This window comes from Capsella rubella, unplaced genomic scaffold, assembly GCF_000375325.1.
Source record: "Capsella rubella cultivar Monte Gargano unplaced genomic scaffold, Caprub1_0 scaffold_7, whole genome shotgun sequence".
Taxonomy (NCBI): domain Eukaryota; kingdom Viridiplantae; phylum Streptophyta; class Magnoliopsida; order Brassicales; family Brassicaceae; genus Capsella; species Capsella rubella.
Window position 1 is genome coordinate 10111582 of NW_006238917.1, and position 19270 is coordinate 10130851.

The 19270-nt window shown below is 34.0% G+C and overlaps 3 protein-coding genes and 1 pseudogene across 3 annotated transcripts; 3 read left to right on the plus strand and 1 right to left on the minus strand.

Moving 5' to 3' along the window:
* Window positions 1–826: 826 nt before the first annotated feature.
* LOC17877740 (BAHD acyltransferase BIA1) lies at window positions 827–2237 on the plus strand. The gene has a single exon (XM_006285273.2). The coding sequence runs from the start codon at window positions 827–829 to the stop codon at window positions 2159–2161; it is 1335 nt and encodes a 444-aa protein (XP_006285335.1). The 3' UTR covers window positions 2162–2237.
* Window positions 2238–2807: 570 nt separating this feature from the next.
* LOC17879910 lies at window positions 2808–5560 on the minus strand (annotated as a pseudogene).
* A 5764-nt stretch (window positions 5561–11324) lies between these two features.
* On the plus strand, window positions 11325–12720 carry LOC17879965 (BAHD acyltransferase At5g47980). The gene has a single exon (XM_006282545.2). It carries the CDS (start codon window positions 11325–11327, stop codon window positions 12648–12650), a length of 1326 nt encoding a protein of 441 aa, XP_006282607.1. The 3' UTR covers window positions 12651–12720.
* Window positions 12721–15107: 2387 nt separating this feature from the next.
* Window positions 15108–18983, plus strand: LOC17879510 (cellulose synthase-like protein B6). Its single transcript, XM_006285853.1, has 9 exons — window positions 15108–15370; window positions 15644–15968; window positions 16053–16181; window positions 16307–16429; window positions 16698–16901; window positions 17005–17140; window positions 17615–17793; window positions 17932–18276; window positions 18402–18983. Exons 1-9 carry the CDS (start codon window positions 15108–15110, stop codon window positions 18981–18983), a joined length of 2286 nt encoding a protein of 761 aa, XP_006285915.1.
* Window positions 18984–19270: the final 287 nt, after the last annotated feature.

The window sequence follows — 19270 nt, forward strand, 5'->3', positions numbered from 1 at the left end:
TATATATATATATATATATATATATATATATATATATATGTGTGTGTGTGTGTGTGTGTATATATTCATAAAATACATATAAACATTATAGTTTAATCGTATTATAGTGTGGAACAATGTTATTCTATATAGAATATATATATATATATATAAACTAAAAACAGATTTTATAATTATCCATAAAAATTTGTATTATTTTTCCAAAAAGTGGTAAGATGTATTTAAAGATTCAAATTTTTCTTATTTAATTAAGAAAGAGCTCAAAATTGCAACTTAAAAATCTTCAAACCAGGCTAACACGTCTATCTTTTATATGAATGCAATTGCACATGTAAATTGTCAAAGCCGGCTAACACGTCTTATTTTTCTAGTTCTACGTCAGACTTAGTTAATATTTTTTTTTCAATATGGTATATTGTTTAGTAATGTTTAGTATACTAAATATCATAAAACTAAAACTAAATTTTTTCAACATTCAAAACTAAATCCTTAATCCTAAATACTAAACCTACCATATATATAAAATGCTCATATAAAATAGTCAACCAAAACATAAAAAAAAAAAAAATCCTACATCTTCAAAAGTCAGTTTTTTTATGTTTATGATCTGTGATGTTTTTGTAGGAAAAAAAAACTATGATATTTTACGGAATTTCTCAGATAAAGTACTACATAGTAGTCTATTTACTAATTCAAGTTTCATTTAATTACCATTACATAATTCAACTTGACAAATACTAGAGGTGGGATTTAAATGGGACAAACTCATTACTCATTACTTCCCATCTGTTAGCCGTTTACTTTTTTAAGGTCAAGAGGGAAGAGGATGGAATCAAAACTACTAGAGGTGGCGCCGAGAGAAGTGATCAAGCCTGCTTCACCATCACCTCGTGATCGTCTTCAACTCTCCATCGTTGATCTCTACTGTCCCCCAGTCTACTTGTCAACGATCTTCTTCTACGAACCTGACGATCTCTTAACCGTATCCCCGGAGATTTTCTCGGAAAAACTGAAATGCTCTCTGTCCGAGACTCTTTCCCGCTTCTATCCACTGGCTGGACGAATCGAAGGCGCTTCCATCAGCTGTAACGACGAAGGAGCCGTCTTCACAGAAGCTCGCAGCGATTTCCTTCTCCCTCACTTCCTGAGAAACCTAGATACGGACTCTCTTGTGGGATTCCTCCCGAAGTCAGCCCCCGGAGATTCTCCAGGGGAGTGGCCCTTGTTGAGTGTCATGGTCACTTTCTTCGGTTCTCGATCAGGAGTGGCGGTCTCTGTATCTGTCTCTCACAAAATCTGTGATGCAACCTCATTGGCGACCTTTGTAAATGATTGGGCTACCACAACGGCCAAAGGGAAGTCAAATGATGTGGCGGTAAACACTATTGCGTTTGCTGAAACTATCATTTATCCTCCTCCTCCTCCTCATCAAATGTATTTAGAGTTCCCATCAAAGGATTCTAATCTTAGCATCACAAATAAATGTGTCATCAAAAGATTTGTCTTCGAACCTACCAAGATTGCTGAGCTTAGACACAAGGCCGCTAGCGAAAGTGTCCCTATACCTACACGCGTTGAAGCTATCATGTCACTTCTTTGGAAATGTACCAGAAAATCCTCAAGCTCTAACAATGTAATTCAAAGGCAATCCATGATGTTTCAGGCCGTGGACTTGCGCCTTAGGATTCCATCTACTGTTTTACCACAAAATGCGATCGGCAATTTACAAACAAGTTTCACTCTCAAGAAAGACGCAGAGAGGGAGTTGGAGATCCCAGATATCGTGGCCAAATTCAGGAAAGCCAAAGAAGGAGTCAATAAGATGATCAAAGAGAATCTCCAAGCCAATACACTTAGTCAGAATTTGATGAGGTTGATGGAGAATGGTGAGTTTGAGTCACCGGATACAGACATGTGCATAATGTCTAGTTGGTGCAGAAAGCCTTTCTACAAAGTTGACTTCGGATTCGGTTGCCCGGTCTGGATGGGATACGCAGCAGAAACTACTTCCAGCACCATAGTGTATGTCCTATTGATTGATTCAAAAGAAGGTGATGGTGTAGAGGCATGGATAGGCTTACCTGAGCAAGACATGTCCGTGTTTGTTGATGACCAGGAGTTGCTTGCTTATGCAATCCTAAATCCCCCGGTCGTGTCCTAAACAGGACTACTACCAATCGCATCTCGATAAATATATTTATATATATGGATTTACTAAGTTTTTGGATTTTGTGTGTTTGTTGATGACCTGACCTTGATCGTATTTGTATTCTATTTGGTTTCCCATCGTCAGATTTGTCAGTTTTGTTCACTCTTTCATGATATGTAAAGTGCTTAGTGGATTTCCGTCATCAATGTTTTTAAAATTTCGTTAGTTTCTAATTAATAGGCTATGATATGGTTCATGGCTCTGGTTGTTTCGGAGGCTTGTACAAGCTAAGCATTTTGAAAACACCATTCTGACAAACGTGACACATGTCTACGATATTGTAGTGGTTGGACCTCAGCAAAGTGACTTTCATCTCGACCCTACTTTTTAGTCAAAGACTCAAGATGTAAGCAAACTGATAAGTAGAAGATGCATGTTTCATGACGAGAAGGTTTTTGAATGGTGTTTATTACAATAACTTGACAATCAAGTTCAGTACATTTAGTACGGTTCTAGAAGACAAGATTCACAACATTGTGAAGAGCTAGCTGATTGAATGTCACAAAACATGTGCACTTGCACGCATCACGGGAAATATAGAAGTTGGAATTTGGAAAGGAGTGCTTATAGCTATTTGAGTTTACAAAATTTTCATTGGATCAGTCCTATATTCTCGTAAAATAAACTTTGAGTGAACGATGTGCAAGGAAAAGCAACACATTTTACACTATGGTAAGCATAAGACCAAAGATCACAATCAGAACAAAGCAAAATTAATGCACGAAGAGCCTCCCTATTTGCCTGCCGAGGTTCATACATAACTTTAGAGAGGCTGCGAACCACATATCTCAGTTTTATCATATAAGGACGTTTACTTTTTTTTTTATAATATAAGTTTTATTCATTGGAATTAATAATCAAAACCGCCTAACACGTACGTAGTACTTTTGCTAACCTCGAATGTATTACAATCACCCTAATAACTAACAGAGTCATCCTGTTCGGTATTTGTCGAGATTTGAACATCAGATCCATGCGGAAGCATAAGTACAAATCTCCGAAGTACTGTTGTCTCTGTCTTCATCGACCACCTTTGAAACCATGCAAATATATAAGTATTAAAACTTTGACAGCATTAATACTAAATTGAATCTAAGTCACTAAGTGATAAATAATGAACCTGTATCTACACAGATGATGGATAAAAATGGTCATCTGCAGCTTAACGAACTCAGCTCCTACACATAATCTAGAACCGGAGCCAAAGGGAAGAAAAGTCTTGGAAACGATCGTACTCAAATCTTTTCCCTGAAATTTATTTAGTTCAGTATATTTTAAAAAATTCCTATGAATTATATTGGAGTAATAAGAGTAAACACATTGAAAAAATGAAATTACCTTCCAACGCCATGGATTAAATACTGAAGGATCATCATACATTTCAGGATTGAAATGGACATAAGGATAACCCATGAAAATCCAACCAGCTGGAATTGTATAATCACCAACTTGGTACTCATTATCAATTACTCTAAGCACCGTTGGTGCCGTGCTTGTCATCCTAAGCGACTCATTTATTACCTTAACCAATACACCAAATTAAAAAACAATATATATATATATATTTATTAAAAGTGACAAATATCCATATGTTACTATATTATAGATGTTTTAGATTATTCATTCAATTTAAAGCTGACTAAGTTTTAATTTTGAGTTTAATTGAGAAAGTGACTTATCAAATAATATATTGGAGATATTTGCATCCTTTGTTTAAGTTATATGATTTAGTTGGAGACTCACCATTTGGGTGAAAGTCATTGATTTGTAGTCTTCCCATGTTAGGTCAGCCGTCTCCATCTTCTCAATTTTACCTTGGACAATTCCTTCATGTTCCTTCTTCAACTCTTGCATGACCTTAGGGTTGTCGTTTATTAGCTTTACTGTAGCCGCAAGTACCCCTGGAGTTGTCTCGTTAGCAATCACAAACAAAGTAAATATGTAATCGACCCCTTTCTCTACGCTGATAGTTTCGGCTCCTCCATCCATTTCTCCAAAGATGATCTTGAAAAACTCCCCAAACTCTTCTCCTGATGCTCTTTTCTTGAGTATTGTATCTTTTAGTACCTTCATCATCCGATTTCTTGCCTGTCACGTAACATAAATGGCCAGTTTAAGAAAAATGAAGGCACTTGGTATGTAAAGGTTTTAGTTACCAAAAAAGCTCTGTTTCTAGAAATGTTATAAAAGGACGTTCACTTTTTGTATTTATTTAAAAACATGATTATGGCCTTTAAAAAGATGGTTATGTCCATTATATTTGGCCCATTGCTAGTTCTGAAAACACCATCACCTCTTATTGTTTTGTTCCTAATCCTATGAGAACAGAGAGTGCTATTAAGGTTATATGACCTAAAAAAAAAAAAAGCACCTTAATCATTCGATAGAGACCAGTCCCTGGAAGATTCAACGAGAATCGAAACCATTCCCTAGGGAAAAATGTCCAACAATGTGTGAGTTCTTTTGCCGCCTCTGGTTCCATTTCGCCCATTACTTTCTTCGCAAGGCATTCAATCATAATCTGTAACGTTTGATGACATATAGTTTATAAGATGATCTATTAAGTAACAGAGTAAAAATTATGAAGTAACCATGCCATGATGAGTTACAATCTACAAACACTGTGAAATAGATGAAACTTTTTTATACCTTGCTTGACGTTTCTTTAATGTCAAGACTACCGTTCCTAGCACCTTCCTCCATGTGTGTGCGAGCCAATAAATCGATGTCTTGAATCATCCTTAGTTTTAAACCTTGTGAACCTAAAAACTGGTGTGTCAAGCTGCGGGCTTGTCTATGTGTCTCCTTATTCACAAACAAGTTGTCATCCACAAAGAGCCGTTTTAAGCTCTTTGGCATACCAGGAATATCATTTGTCTTTGCTATCTCCATATTCACTCCAATATCTGTCGAAATTATCACTTTGGCTCCAAATAAGCTTGTCCGAAAGACCGGCCCATGTCTTTTTTTTTTTTTAGGGGAAAAAAAAGAAGAAAAAGTTAGACAAACAATTCACAAAGCTTGACCAATTTACACCATCACTATATTTCTTAAGAAGCTTTCATCAGGAAAAAAAAAAAAACCAAATGATAATAATAACCTGAGTACTTTCTCCATTACGAATCTTGGTAACTGGATAGCATCATGAGCCTTCATGAACTCAAAAGTTTCTCCGATGATCGGTAAACCCATTGATCCTGGAGGAAGTTTTCCATGGCTCTTAGGATATCTCTACTGGTAGATAGAGTGAAACAGTTTCACCACTATGAGTGAAACTATCACTACCCAGAACTCATAAACCTCTACCATGTTTAAGGTTAATTATCTTCTTCTTCTTCTTTTTTTCTTTCTTTCGACTAGTTTTGGTTATCTGAGGGAAGCTCTCTCATCTCCTATTAATACAAGTTCTCAGTTGTCTCTATATTTTGGAGCACGTGGCTTATTAATGATATGATTATTGCACTTTAGAAGACGACATTTGTTCTCATAACATGCATTTAATTTATGAATATTAGTATTACATTTTCAGATTTATAAAATGTTGTTACGAAAAAAATATATATGTGGTAATAGCTACAGGAAGACTTAAATACTCTTTAGATTAAATAGTCACATTATTGTCATTTTCCTTTATTAAATACTCGCAGTCACTGTAGTACATAGGCCCCTTCCCTTCTTAGAATCTATTCCTTTACTCAAGTTAAGACCTAGCAACGTTTCACCGATTCAATTCATTTTTGAAAGCCCTTCTTTCGGATAGGGGTACCACGCAATCCGTTTAGATATATTTTAGCTGCCGGGGCAATCCATGATTTCAGTTTTGAGTTTTCGTATGTGCGAAAGGAGTTTTGCTCCTGGAAACCACGACTAGCCATTTACTCTATTGGATTGATTTGGTCGAGATCTGGTACCTCCACCATCGATGGCCAGTTCCAGTCATATATGAACATATGCGGGATTATTATGAACATGTTACGAGGACTTAAGCCGAAGCGGCTAACTCTCATTTGACCAATTCATTATCATTATTCGAACGGACATATATATGTGCAAAATAAAATTATATTTCCAAATTTATTAGTGATATTTACTTGTAATTGTATACCCACAAGTACCGAATAACAAAATATCTAAAATAATATAAATATTTGAAAAATCTTCAATCATATTTTGAAATTTGTTTATTTGGATAAATTAACTTCTCTAAAATGTTGAAATAATTATTATTAAAATAAACCAAAATTTAGGTATTTTTCAGGAAACCAAACTAAAACTGATAACTGAGTGAGTAGAAACGAAACCTACTCATATAATACAAATAATACTGAATAAAACAAATAACACGACAATACGAAAAAAAAAAAAATTGAAGTGATTGAGTTTGGACTCTTCTGGTTTTTTGGTCTGCCATGATTGACTTGGACTTTACGTTATCAAAGTAATAATGATTTTTTCCCGGACGGACTTTTCATAAACCAGAAGATAAAGATTCTCAATTCGCTATCTTCGATTGACCAAAAGAGCCGGTCGTGTATGTTAAACTGAACTGTCCAACTTGTAAGATCCAAAAAAAAGATGACTAATAAAAGTCTCAACGATAAGGTCTACGCCGGGTGTTACGGGTTGTGCTCATGTAGTCATGTATATGTAAAGTTACTGTGACCATCGAGTGCAAGTTGATACTATCAAAAGTCTAACTGGTTGGGAGTGATATTTTCTTAAGTAATGTATAAGATAATAAAATTCTAGTGGAACTTGACTTGTTCAATTGCTTATTCAATTAACGAAAGAAAACGATACATAATTTTTAATTTAAAAAGTATAGAATAGTTGTGATTTGACGAGAGGACCAATTAAACTGTTCAAACGCTACATTTAGTCTATATACTCTTTCCTTACATTCACATGTGTAATAATTGATGTTTAGAAACATTTAGAACAGAGCCATTACTATTGAACAAAAGACAAGTATCGATAGAGGGTCGGTTCCTACCGTTGGGCATAATAGGGTATTGACATGTAACGACCACTTTTAAATCGTGGTGTATTCTGACTATGAATAAATAACACCATAAATGTGAAAATATATTGAAATAGTTAACTTTGTTTTACGAAATTAATTATGCTTTCTCCCGACGATTTTTAATTGTAAAAAATTATAATAAATAAAGATACAATTTGCTTGACACTACATCAATGGCCTGGTTGCTAATTTTTTTTAAAAAAATATGTAAATATTGAAATTTAAATACTCGATTTTCAAATTTTCTTCTATTTTTTACAAGAGAATTAATTAAAAACAATTTAACACTAGAACATGAAGGATATGTAACTACGGAAGCTATGTAATTTAGAACTAACGAATGATTGAATAGTTAATATATAAATTAGTATACGTATAGCTTGCTATTTGCAGATGCATATAATTAATATATATAGTTTATGTCAGCAGAAGGTGATGTTTTGGAAACCTGTGAGCGTATCTCTTCAATAGTGTGTTATTATTAAAACTTGAAAGCTACATGTTTAGCATGGAATTGCTCTTACATCTTACGGTTTTTATACATTTTTAAAAAAATTTGTAGGTTTTGATTGGCTGTCCACTTTTGTAATCTTTTAGTTTCTTATGACTAATTCATTTTTTAACATCCATTATGCAGAAATTGAGGTATTAGCAGAACTCTACTACATTCGTTTTGACTAAAAGTTAGACTACTAGAACATGCTAAATATTATAAACCACGACTCGTAATTCTCGTAACTATATATGTATGTTGCTAAGCATACTTCTCTGGAGATCAAATAGACATTATTTATAAATAAAAAAATAGACAATATTAGAGTAAGAATATGTATCTAGTCAAAAGATATGAGAAATTACAAGTTTTTTTTCTGAAGTACTAGATATTTATATTATTTTATAAAGAAAAACAAAACAATGACAAATCACTATTTTCTTACCCCAAGTGTTTGTTTTTTCTTGACAATTTTTATGTGAGCGTGGTGGTACATGTAGAACTATTTTTTTGTTTGTGGATATTATTATTTTGATGCAGCGTTATCCGTGGAATCGTTCGCTATATCACATGAATGAAATCACAATTTGTGATAGAATAAGATTTTCTGCTATAATAATGTACTAAACGATAAATTATAGATAATGTATGTAAATTCATATTGTATCTCCATATGTTTCACAAAAAGAATATTTTAAAGTTTTATTTTTGTTTCATAAAGAGTGTTATTCTATATTTATAATGCATTGTTTAACTGAATTCTTTAATTTTACCCTTCATTTACAACTAACTAAATCCATACATCACTTATTAAATAGGAACATATGAGTATATTTTAATACTTTAAAATTTGTGTATTTGTGAAACAGAGGGAATATTCAATTTTAATATAAACATAATGGTTACAATATTTTGATCTATTATTAATGTCTAGATCTGGTCTTGATAAATCAGAAACACCTTATTATGTTCTAACAGAGACATGATTGAGATAACACCAAAGAAAAACAGAGACGTGATTGAGATTAGATATGTTTTGACAAATCTGGCCTATCCATTACTTTCATTAGACATTAAGAGAAAAGAGTCAAAAGACATTAAATTCCATACTTGAAGAAACATTCAAATTCCATACGTCAAGCTTATATCTTAAGGAAGTTCCCTGTGATTTTAGGATCATACTATTATGTGGTCGTAAACAAGTTTATCCATATGAATTATTAGGATTTTAAGAATCATTTTTATCTAATAATCTCTATATAAATAATATTTCTTCGGTTTCAGTTTAAGTAATGTCTAAGCCAAAAAAAATTGTTTTGTTTTAAGTGATGTTTTCTATTTTTTATTAAAAATTAAATATTTTTAATAACTTTTTATCAATCATATATTGCATTATATTTTTTTATTAGTTGATCTTCTTTTAACTATTGATGTTTTATGGAAAATAAGTAAATTATATATTTTCTTAATTCGTGTGTAACATCTTTAAACATTACTAAAAAGTAAACGGAAGGAGTAATTCTTTATTCCCAAAATAATATTAAAACATATATTGAGAACTGATCCCAAGAGCAATATCGCAAGGTGAGAAAGAATGGCTTTCTTGTAATATGTGCGAAATAAAAGTTGTAATCTGGACTATAACTATGTGTTTTCAAATTATACAGATACTTTACTTGCTATTACCGAAAATATTGTCTAATCTAACGTCCAATAATATACAAAGACCATTTCTAAGAGAGCTGCACATTCTAATTAGTGAGATATACTTATTGATAGCATAACTGTGTGCACCTGGATTTTTTTCTCTTTTACTTCATGATACACAAACATTATATATGAAAAAATGTCTTTGATGAAAAAACGTCTTTTACTTTGCCTTGGTTCTCCAGTCAAAGCACTGCACCATCAACCCTATTGTTGTTCCCACAAAAATGTAGGCTAGATTTGATCCAGGACATGCTCTCCTTCCCTTACCGCTCTCTCTCGTTTCCTTGTTCCGGTTTTGAAGAAGATAAAAACCTCTCTGGCTTAAGTTCATTAGGATCTTCCCAAGAATCAGGATCTCTCACAGCATAAGTATTAACAAAAGGTTTTGTTTTCTCTGGTACGTAAAACCCTTTGATCTCACACCTTTCTTTGAACATCCTCGTCAAGAAAGGCTCTGGTGGGTGCAATCTTGGTCCTTCCTTAAGCACAGCTTGCAAATAAGGAAGGTTTGGTATATGTGGTCTCCTCCTTCTCTCCCAATCATTGGTCATCTTCACCCTCTCCTCTCTTCTCTAACATTGAGCTATATTTACTACAAAACATAGGATCATGATCACATTAAATTAAACATGACTAAAGTAAAAGCACCGAATTAGCCCTCTAGCTATCGTATGGCAATATATCAGAGTCAGACCAACTTGCATTAAGCTTTGGTGACTGTTTGATCGAGCGTAGTATAATATGTCGTAAGAATTTTAATCGTATAATGTTGATGATTAACTGCATTCCCCTAATTGATTACTATACGATTGATTATAACCTAATAAAACACATATATTATAGATTGAGCCATCTTGTAGTTTCTCTTTTTTTTTTGCTCTCCTCTTCCTATCTCTTCTTGCTTTATTCTTCCCACATGCAGAATTGGAAGAGAACTTCACTTTGACATAGTCAAGAATATGCAAGCTTGTTCTATGGTTGATTTTTGATTAAACTTGTTGGCTTTTGCATTTTGCCACTTGAAAGTCTTGAATAACAAAATCGTAAATATATATTTAAAGTTTAAACAATCAAAACTGCAAATGTGACATACTCAGACGTGACATACTCAGACAATTATTGTACTCAATCAATTAGTTAAAACGTTGATTCGGATGACACACCATGGACACGTACGTAGACAGGTACACACCCTTAAATCTTGAAATACACATTATAACATAAGGGTTCTAAAACAATCAGGTAATATGATAGTCCTCTGTTTGTACACCCTAGCTATCACTATAGGATCACATTATTTCCCCCTGATTTGACATTCTCAAATAATGCACATATATATTAAAAAATTCACTTGGATCTGTCCCTCGAGATTAATGCTTGTTTGGATGTTTCAATAATTCACAATTGAAAAAGAAAAAGAAAAAGAAAAATTGTGAAAGGAATTCAAAATAAGCACGAACAGGTGAAGCATCACAGTGTATTCGGTGTTCTCTTGTTTGCTTCTTTACCTACCCCAAGCTAAATAGTCTCGTATTTGTTTTTCTCATTTTGTTCCTCTTGTTATTTTTCTATGGTAATTTAAATGATAAAACATGATAAATTTCATTAAAACCACCATATTCAAAACGATATGATTGGTTTTTGTCACCGATATGAAGTAAGTTTACTACACTCGTTGGAGTTATATAAATCATAAAATTACAAAAGTAATGACAACTTCTAATAGTTTTTAGAGGAATACTTCCAATCAAATATTTATACATAAAGAAACAACACACAGTATATATATTATAAGTGATATACTGATATACACTCAACACCACATTACAGAGAAAACACACACAAAAAAAAAAAAAAAAAAAACAAAGAAAGTAAGAAAATAATCATCAATGGAGGCGATGAAGGTTGAAACCATAAGTAAAGAAATCATAAAACCATCTTCCGCAACACCAAATGATCTTCGAACTCTTCAACTCTCCATCTATGATCACATCCTCCCACCCATTTACACTGTAGCCTTTCTCTTCTACACCAAAGATGATTTGGTCTCTCAAGAACAGAACACTTCACACAAACTCAAGACCTCTCTGTCCAAAACTTTGACCAAGTTCTACCCTCTTGCCGGAAGAATCAATGGAGTCACTGTAGAGTGCAACGATGAAGGAGCCGTCTTTGTCGAAGCTCGTGTTGATAATTGTCCTCTCTCTGGTTTCCTAAGATCTCCGGATTACAAAGCTCTCCAACAGTTGCTTCCTCTAGACATCGTCCAAAACCCGTACGAGGCTGCTGCTACTTGGCCTTTGCTGATGGTGAAAGCTACTTATTTCCAATGCGGAGGCATGTCCATAGGAATCTGCATCACTCATAAAATCGCGGACGCAGCTTCCATCTCAACTTTTGTTCGATTTTGGGCTGCCACGGCTCGAGGAGAGAACGATGCTGTGATGGAGAATCCTGAATTTGTTGCAGCAAATTTCTATCCACCAGCCAATGAGGCCTTTAGGCTTCCAATGGACGAACAAGCTAACAAGAGAAGCAACATCACAAAGAGATTTGTGTTCCCTGCGTCTAAGTTGGAAGAGCTCAGGAACAACGTCGCTAGTATAGAAGCATTAGACCGACCTACGCGGGTCGAGAGTGTCACTGCGCTTATTTGGAAATGCTTTGCCTCAAATAAAAGTACTTGTGATCACAAAGTGCTGATCCAGCTAGCTAACTTGCGCTCCAAGATACCTTCCCTTCAAGAAAGCTTGATTGGGAATATCATGTTCTCTTCTGTGGTCTTGAGTATTGGTCGAGAAGAGGAAGTTAAACTTGAAGAGGCTCTTAGGGACTTACGGAAGAAAAAGGAAGAGTTAGGAATTGTGATCCAAGACGCGGACAGGTCATCTGACTCATCTTCCATGGCCGGTTCTAAAATAGCAAATCTGATGCTCACTAAATACTCGCAGTTGAGCTATGAGACTCACGAACCTTACACAGTGAGTAGCTGGTGCAAGCTACCACTTTACGAGGCCAGCTTTGGATGGGGATGTCCGGTTTGGGTTGTCGGAAATGTGGCCCCTGCATTTGGCAACTTGGCCATTCTAATAGATTCCAAGGATGGACAAGGGATTGAAGCATTTGTGACCCTGCCTGAAGAGAACATGTTGGCCTTTGAGCAGAACCAAGAACTACTCGCTTTCGCTTCCCTGAATCCTACTGTCTTGGTTTGAATCATGCAATATAATTTGCTGTTCCATGAATAAAAAGTTGGATACATTGAGTTGAATCAAATCGTTGTCTTCAGGATGTAATACAAGAAATGTAACCTATTGGAAAATAAATGAATGTTTCATTTCCCTGAACATAATTCCTCCGGTGGTATTAAGTAAATTACCATACATTTACAAATATAATGATATACTAAACACTAATTTGTTTATATTTTAAAGTTTATTATACTACTAAATTCATTTAACATTTTTGATACATTTTTTGTCCTTCAGCTCTCGTGTGAATTCTCCAATCCAAATTAGTATTTTTTCCTTTTCTTTTTTCTTTCTCTCAGTAACATTGTTTATTCATCTTTTATGCATAACTCAAAATGTTTTTTTCTGAATAATCAAGCCAAAATTTACAAAGTATAAACAATGGACAAATTCGATTAAAAGTTTAAAACAGTCGAGATATCATCATCACTATAGCTTGTCATATACCATAAGTCAACTTTTTGAATTCAGTGAAAGAGGGAAGACAGAAGCAAACTAAACACGTGGCTCTAAGCTAGTTCAGTTCATTAATTTGTGTAAGCGTTACCAATTTTGAGTTTTCCACCTTGTGCAGAACGACACCCATTAAATTGTCGTTTATCTTACCTCATATGTTTTTTCACTTTCCCAAGTTCCACTTTGCAATGCAAACTTAACCTATAGGTTTCACCAAACCCCGGAATTTGAGCACAAACTAGGCATGTAAGCGGTGGCTCGGAGGCCGGAGCTACTATCATATTTAGAACCGGATTTGAGCATAGACCAAGGAAGCGATCGCTAGGACTACTTTCATGTAAAGCCATATTTGATACGTATTCCCTTTTTTGACTACTGTTACGTGTCAAAATTTTATTTTCAATTATTATTCTATTTCCTCAATTCGTAATATTATATCAAAATTTCCTTCTTTATCTCAAGTAATTTATTTTTCATTTGTTAAATTTCAAACTATCACACACTTTAACTAACAAAAAAAACTAGAGTTCATAAGAGCATCATGGGAGCCCTTATATATGCAAGGCTTGAAGAAGAGGATCTAGTGGTGCATGTATCCATGGACCAGTGATCAGAGCAAAAACTAAAAAACTTAAACATGCACTACTTCACGACCTAAATTAAAGGATTATGAACAAAGAGAGAATTCAAAAGTCTACTAAATATGATTTCTACCAATTCCAACAAGTCCATAATAAGTGACTCATATCATAGTTTAGAAATGTGATGAAAATAAAGATAATGAGTCCTCATTTTACTTTTTACTTTTCTTTACGGACAATTTTTTCTCTCCGTAAATGACAAAGACGTCTCGTTTAGTGGTTTGTACTAATTGTCAGTTTGTCACCACCCGGGTTCATCAAGTTCGTATAATGCATGTTCTTAGAAAAAGAAAGTACCCTAGCTAGTAACCACCTAATTAATGTTTTATTACAAAACCTAACTAATCCAGCCAACTTATTAGCCTAACTAATCTAACCACACCTAGCTATTCTTAGATTTACCTAACTAAATTAGAGAGATAGAGTAGGCTGGTCAAAAACCATAACGATTCACTTGTTTCCATTAAGAATGAGTTAATTAAGTATACGACTTATTTTATTGATTCACTCTTTCCCTTAAGCCTAAGCTAATTGAATCAATATATGACTTAACTAATTGCTGGTAATTGCTATCTACTCTAATTTAGTTAGTTAGATCTGTAAATGTATATTGTTGTGGCATTTGAAATGTATACAAAACATATATTCTCTATCCTATTCGGATTCCATAAATTAAACTAATATGTGCTTAAAATCAGCATAATTAACTAATCCAATTTTTTTTTCCAAATCGTTAAAGTAAGTGTTGATTCTTGTACAACCAAGATATCAGATGTTTATATGTAAGAAGAGTACTTACACGTTGTTACTAATCCACATAAAACTTTATTTTCTTCGATAGCCAATATAGATAGAAATCGAATCCCTCCCAATAATATTACAACAAAGAAATGAAGATTTAATTTTGATTTTTTCATGTAAGATACAGTTTCTAATTAAATACCCAACCTTATAAATATAAATAACTTAGAAATTAAAAAGGTTTTCTGGATGCATTCTCTCAAAGTTCCGAAATCTATTACGTACAGAATTATATACTCAACGAGATCTAAAATCTGAGTATTTGAAAGAAGATAAAATATTATTACGTGCACAAGAAGTTAACAGTTTCTATTATTTCTTTACTAGATAGTTTATATTATATGATTTTAATGCAAAATTTCAACCAGACAAATATTAGTTAAAATGCAACCCAAGCTAGGTTCAGTTCTCTATATTAGTGTGTATATATATACTTTGTCAGCACACTAGTACACATCATATAAACACACATTCATATCCATAAACATCAAGAAAGCTCACAAGTCACAAGAAAGCTCCTCCGATGGCGGATTCAAGTTCTTCTCTCCTTCCTCTTTGCGAAAAGATCTCACACAAAAGCTATGTTTTGAGAACTGTGGATCTCACGATTCTCGGCCTTCTCTTTTCTCTTCTCTCATATAGAATCTTACATATGAGCCAATACGACAATGCTTGGCTTGTGGCTTTCCTCTGTGAATCTATTTTCTTATTCATATGGCTGATTATTATCTGCGTAAAATGGAGTCCTGCTGAAGATAAACCCTATCCAAATAGACTTGCTGAAAGGTACTATCCAAATATACCATTTTACTTACACACAATAACGAACATTTTCTTAATAAGCGTGAAAAACCTTAGACTACAACTAGCTAATTTAACACGAATGAAAAATTAATTTTTATATAGTTCTTATTAAATTTATATAAAGTCTTAATTAACTTGCTTCTAGCTCTTAAGTCATTTAAAGTGATTTAACTTAAGATACAAGAAACATCATTTATTTGTATTTAATCTTGCTTTTTCTTTTCTAAAACTCCCTACAAAACTTTCAAATTTCAGGGTTCATGATCATGATCTTCCTTTAGTAGATATGTTCGTTCCCACGGCAGATCCGGTTAGGGAGCCGCCAATTATTGTTGTGAACACTGTGCTTTCGCTGTTAGCTCTGGACTATCCACCAAATAAACTAGCATGCTATGTCTCGGACGATGGATGCTCACCTCTCACTTTCTTCTCTCTTAGGGAAGCTTCTAAGTTCGCCAAGATTTGGGTTCCCTTCTGCAAGAAATATAACGTTAGAGTTAGAGCTCCTTTTAGATATTTCTTGAACCCTTTGGATTTAACAGATGATTCAGTATTCATTAAAGATTGGGAAATGACGAAGGTAACATATATAAGTTCATTTGATCAGTACTGATAAGTTCGCCAATATGATGTTTTCATGTTTTTTTTTTGTATTAATATAAAGAGAGAGTACGAGAAGTTATGCCGAAAAGTTGAAGATGCTACCGGAGATTCCCACTGGTTGGAGGATGCAAATGATGATTTTGAAGCTTTCTCAAACGCAAAACCAAATGATCATTCAACAATAGTTAAGGTATTGTTATATTTAACAAAACTATATATTCAAAGTTTCTTCTCTTAACAAATCTCTGTTTAGCACATATTATAAGGTTTCATTATAATGATTATTGAAATCTTGTTTTATGTGTCTATGTGAAGGTGGTATGGGAGAACAAGGCAGGTGTGGGAGACGAGAAAGAAGTCCCTCATCTTGTATACGTTTCAAGAGAGAAAAGACCAAATTGTCTTCATCATTACAAAACTGGAGCCATGAACTATCTGGTTAATGTTTTATCTCAAACAACTTATCTCAAAGTATATAAGTTTTGCTTATCTTTTTAATCCGCCAATAACTATTCTGAAATTAAATATGATGATTACAAGATAAGTGATTCGATACATAAAGATTTATACGTTCTTTCAAGTAAGGTAAAAATAGTAAAATATTATGAAGAAAAAGTAAAATACTAAACTTTCTCAACTTTAAATTGAAATCCATATTACGTTTTTTCTATATAATCAAAATGTTATGAGCCTAAGATTTGAACAGTTGAGAGTGTCAGGGTTAATGACGAATGCACCATACATGTTGAACGTAGACTGTGACATGTATGCCAATGAAGCAGATGTGGTGCGACAAGCAATGTGTGTATTTTTACAAGACTCAAAGCAATCAAACCACCATTGTGCTTTTGTTCAATTCCCTCAAGAGTTCTATAATGCTTACACCATCGAACTCTCATTCCTACAATCAGTGCGATATCTCACCATTCTTTTACATTTTTTTACTTAAGACTTTTGTTGTCATTTATCAACCAAACCGATACTTACTCTCATGTTTTATGCGTTGAAATTAGTATATAGGACGAGGAATCGCGGGTATCCAAGGACCGATATATTGTGGCTCAGGATGCTTCCACACTAGAAGAGTTATGTATGGTTTATCAACGGACGATTTAGAGGACAACGGAAGTCTTTCTTTAGTTGCTACAAGTAAGTATATTAAAAAGCACGTATACGAGATTTTCATATATTCCTCGGCGACATTATTTGAAATATTTTAAATCATCGTTTAATGTATTAAGTTTTTCATAATCACTCTAAGACTCATAACTATACATTGTTTTGGGTGAAAAAAGTTTAGAAGATAAATTGCAAAAAGGGGAGCTAGGCAAAACCCTTCAACGTACTGATAAGTGATAACACTACAACCACAATTACTAATGAGTGTGGTATTGTTCTGAAGGTGGAGGATTTGAATCTCTCATCTTATAATTTACTCTTTAAAAATAGCTGACCTTAATTGGAAAAAGAAGTTTAAGGAGATAACAAAATGATACACACCCTTTATCACCTTAATATTTTCACTATTGTAGAAACATTCCTATATATGTTTTATCATTTATATAACATATAACAATTCATCATAACTTTGCTATTAATAATTGGTATCCTTATTTCATTAAGGAGAGTTTTTGGCTGAGGAAAGTTTAGTGAGGAAATACGGGAGCTCTAAAGAGCTGGTGAAATCGGTGGTGCATGCATTACAAAGAAAATCAAATCCTCAAAGTAACCTTACAAACTTCATTGAAGCAGCTCAAGAAGTGGGACATTGTCACTACGAGAACCAAACCAGTTGGGGAAACGTATATATTCTCAATCTAGTCGCTTCATTCTAAAACCAAACATTTCAAGAAATATTAACGAATAGCGAGTTTTTTTCTTGAATTTATGAACGTTTTGCCCATATATAGTAATAAGTTCTTTTATATAAAATCGTGCAGCTTGGTTGGTTATATGGTTCAGTGGGCGACGATACAAACACGAGTATTGGTATCCATATGAGAGGTTGGACTAGCTCATTCGTTTCTCCGAACCCACCAGCGTTTCTTGGATCAATGCCGTCCGTAGGACTAGAGACAATAGTCCAACAGCGACGCTGGGCGACGGGAGTGGCCGAAATCCTTTTTAACAAACAAAGTCCGTTCATCGGTTTTCGCCGGAAAATAAAATTCCGACAACGATTAGCTTATTTCTTTGTTCTCGTGAGTCTACGTTCAATCCCTGAGCTCATTTATTCTGTCTTGCCTGCTTATTGCTTACTCCACAACTCTACCTTATTTCCCAAGGTGTCTATCTTTCTCTAAATATAGTTTACTTTATTTTCATATAATTAATTAGAAAGAAAAAAAAAACTGTTTTTGTTTTGCTAACCGTTTAATATTTTCTTGTATCATCTTTCGTGTGGTTTTAGGGACCTTGTCTAGGCATAACAGTCACACTTGTGGGGATGTATTGTCAGTACAGTCTATGGCAATTCATGAGGCTTGGTTTTTCGTTACAATCATGGTATGTCTCCCAATCACTTTGGAGAATAGTAGCCACTAGCAGTTGGTTATTTAGCATCCAAGATATCATACTCAAGCTTCTTGGAATCTCAAAGATAGGTTTTGTAATCGCTAAAAAGACTATGCCCGATACAAAACAAGTATATGATGAGTCTAAACCATCTCAAGGAGAAGATGATGTTCCAAAATCAGACTTTGGTAAATTTGAATTTGATAGCTCGTCTCTTTTCATTCCCGGCACATTTATTATCTTGGTGAATCTTGCCGCTCTAGCTGAGTTTTTGGTTCGTCTACTATGGTCGAGTGGTCGTCATGGAAGAGATGGTTCGGGTTTTATAGAGGCTTGTGGATGTGTTATGGTGGTTTTGTTGTTCTTTCCATTTCTAAAGGGTTTGTTTGAGCATGGAAAATATGGTATCCCATTGTCTACAATTTCTAAAGCTGCCTTTTTAACAGTTTTATTTGTTGTTCTCTCGTTGGGAGAGTAGTGTTGCGGCGATATGGGGTTGTTAGTCGTAAAACTAAGTTAACTTGATCATGTGAAAATAAGAAGCACTTGATCATGTAATTTTCTTTATTTGATAATATAGCAAAAAGAATGTACTAGAGCTTTAGAATGCAAAAATATTTAAAATTTAATATTATCCAAACAGTTGTACTAATCAGATTCGTAAAGATGATGACTAGCACAAAAAGATGCTTTGTGTATCGTTAGATCCATTCCATACTATGGATGACTAATATTATTGGACAGTTAGACAATTCCAACTTCCAA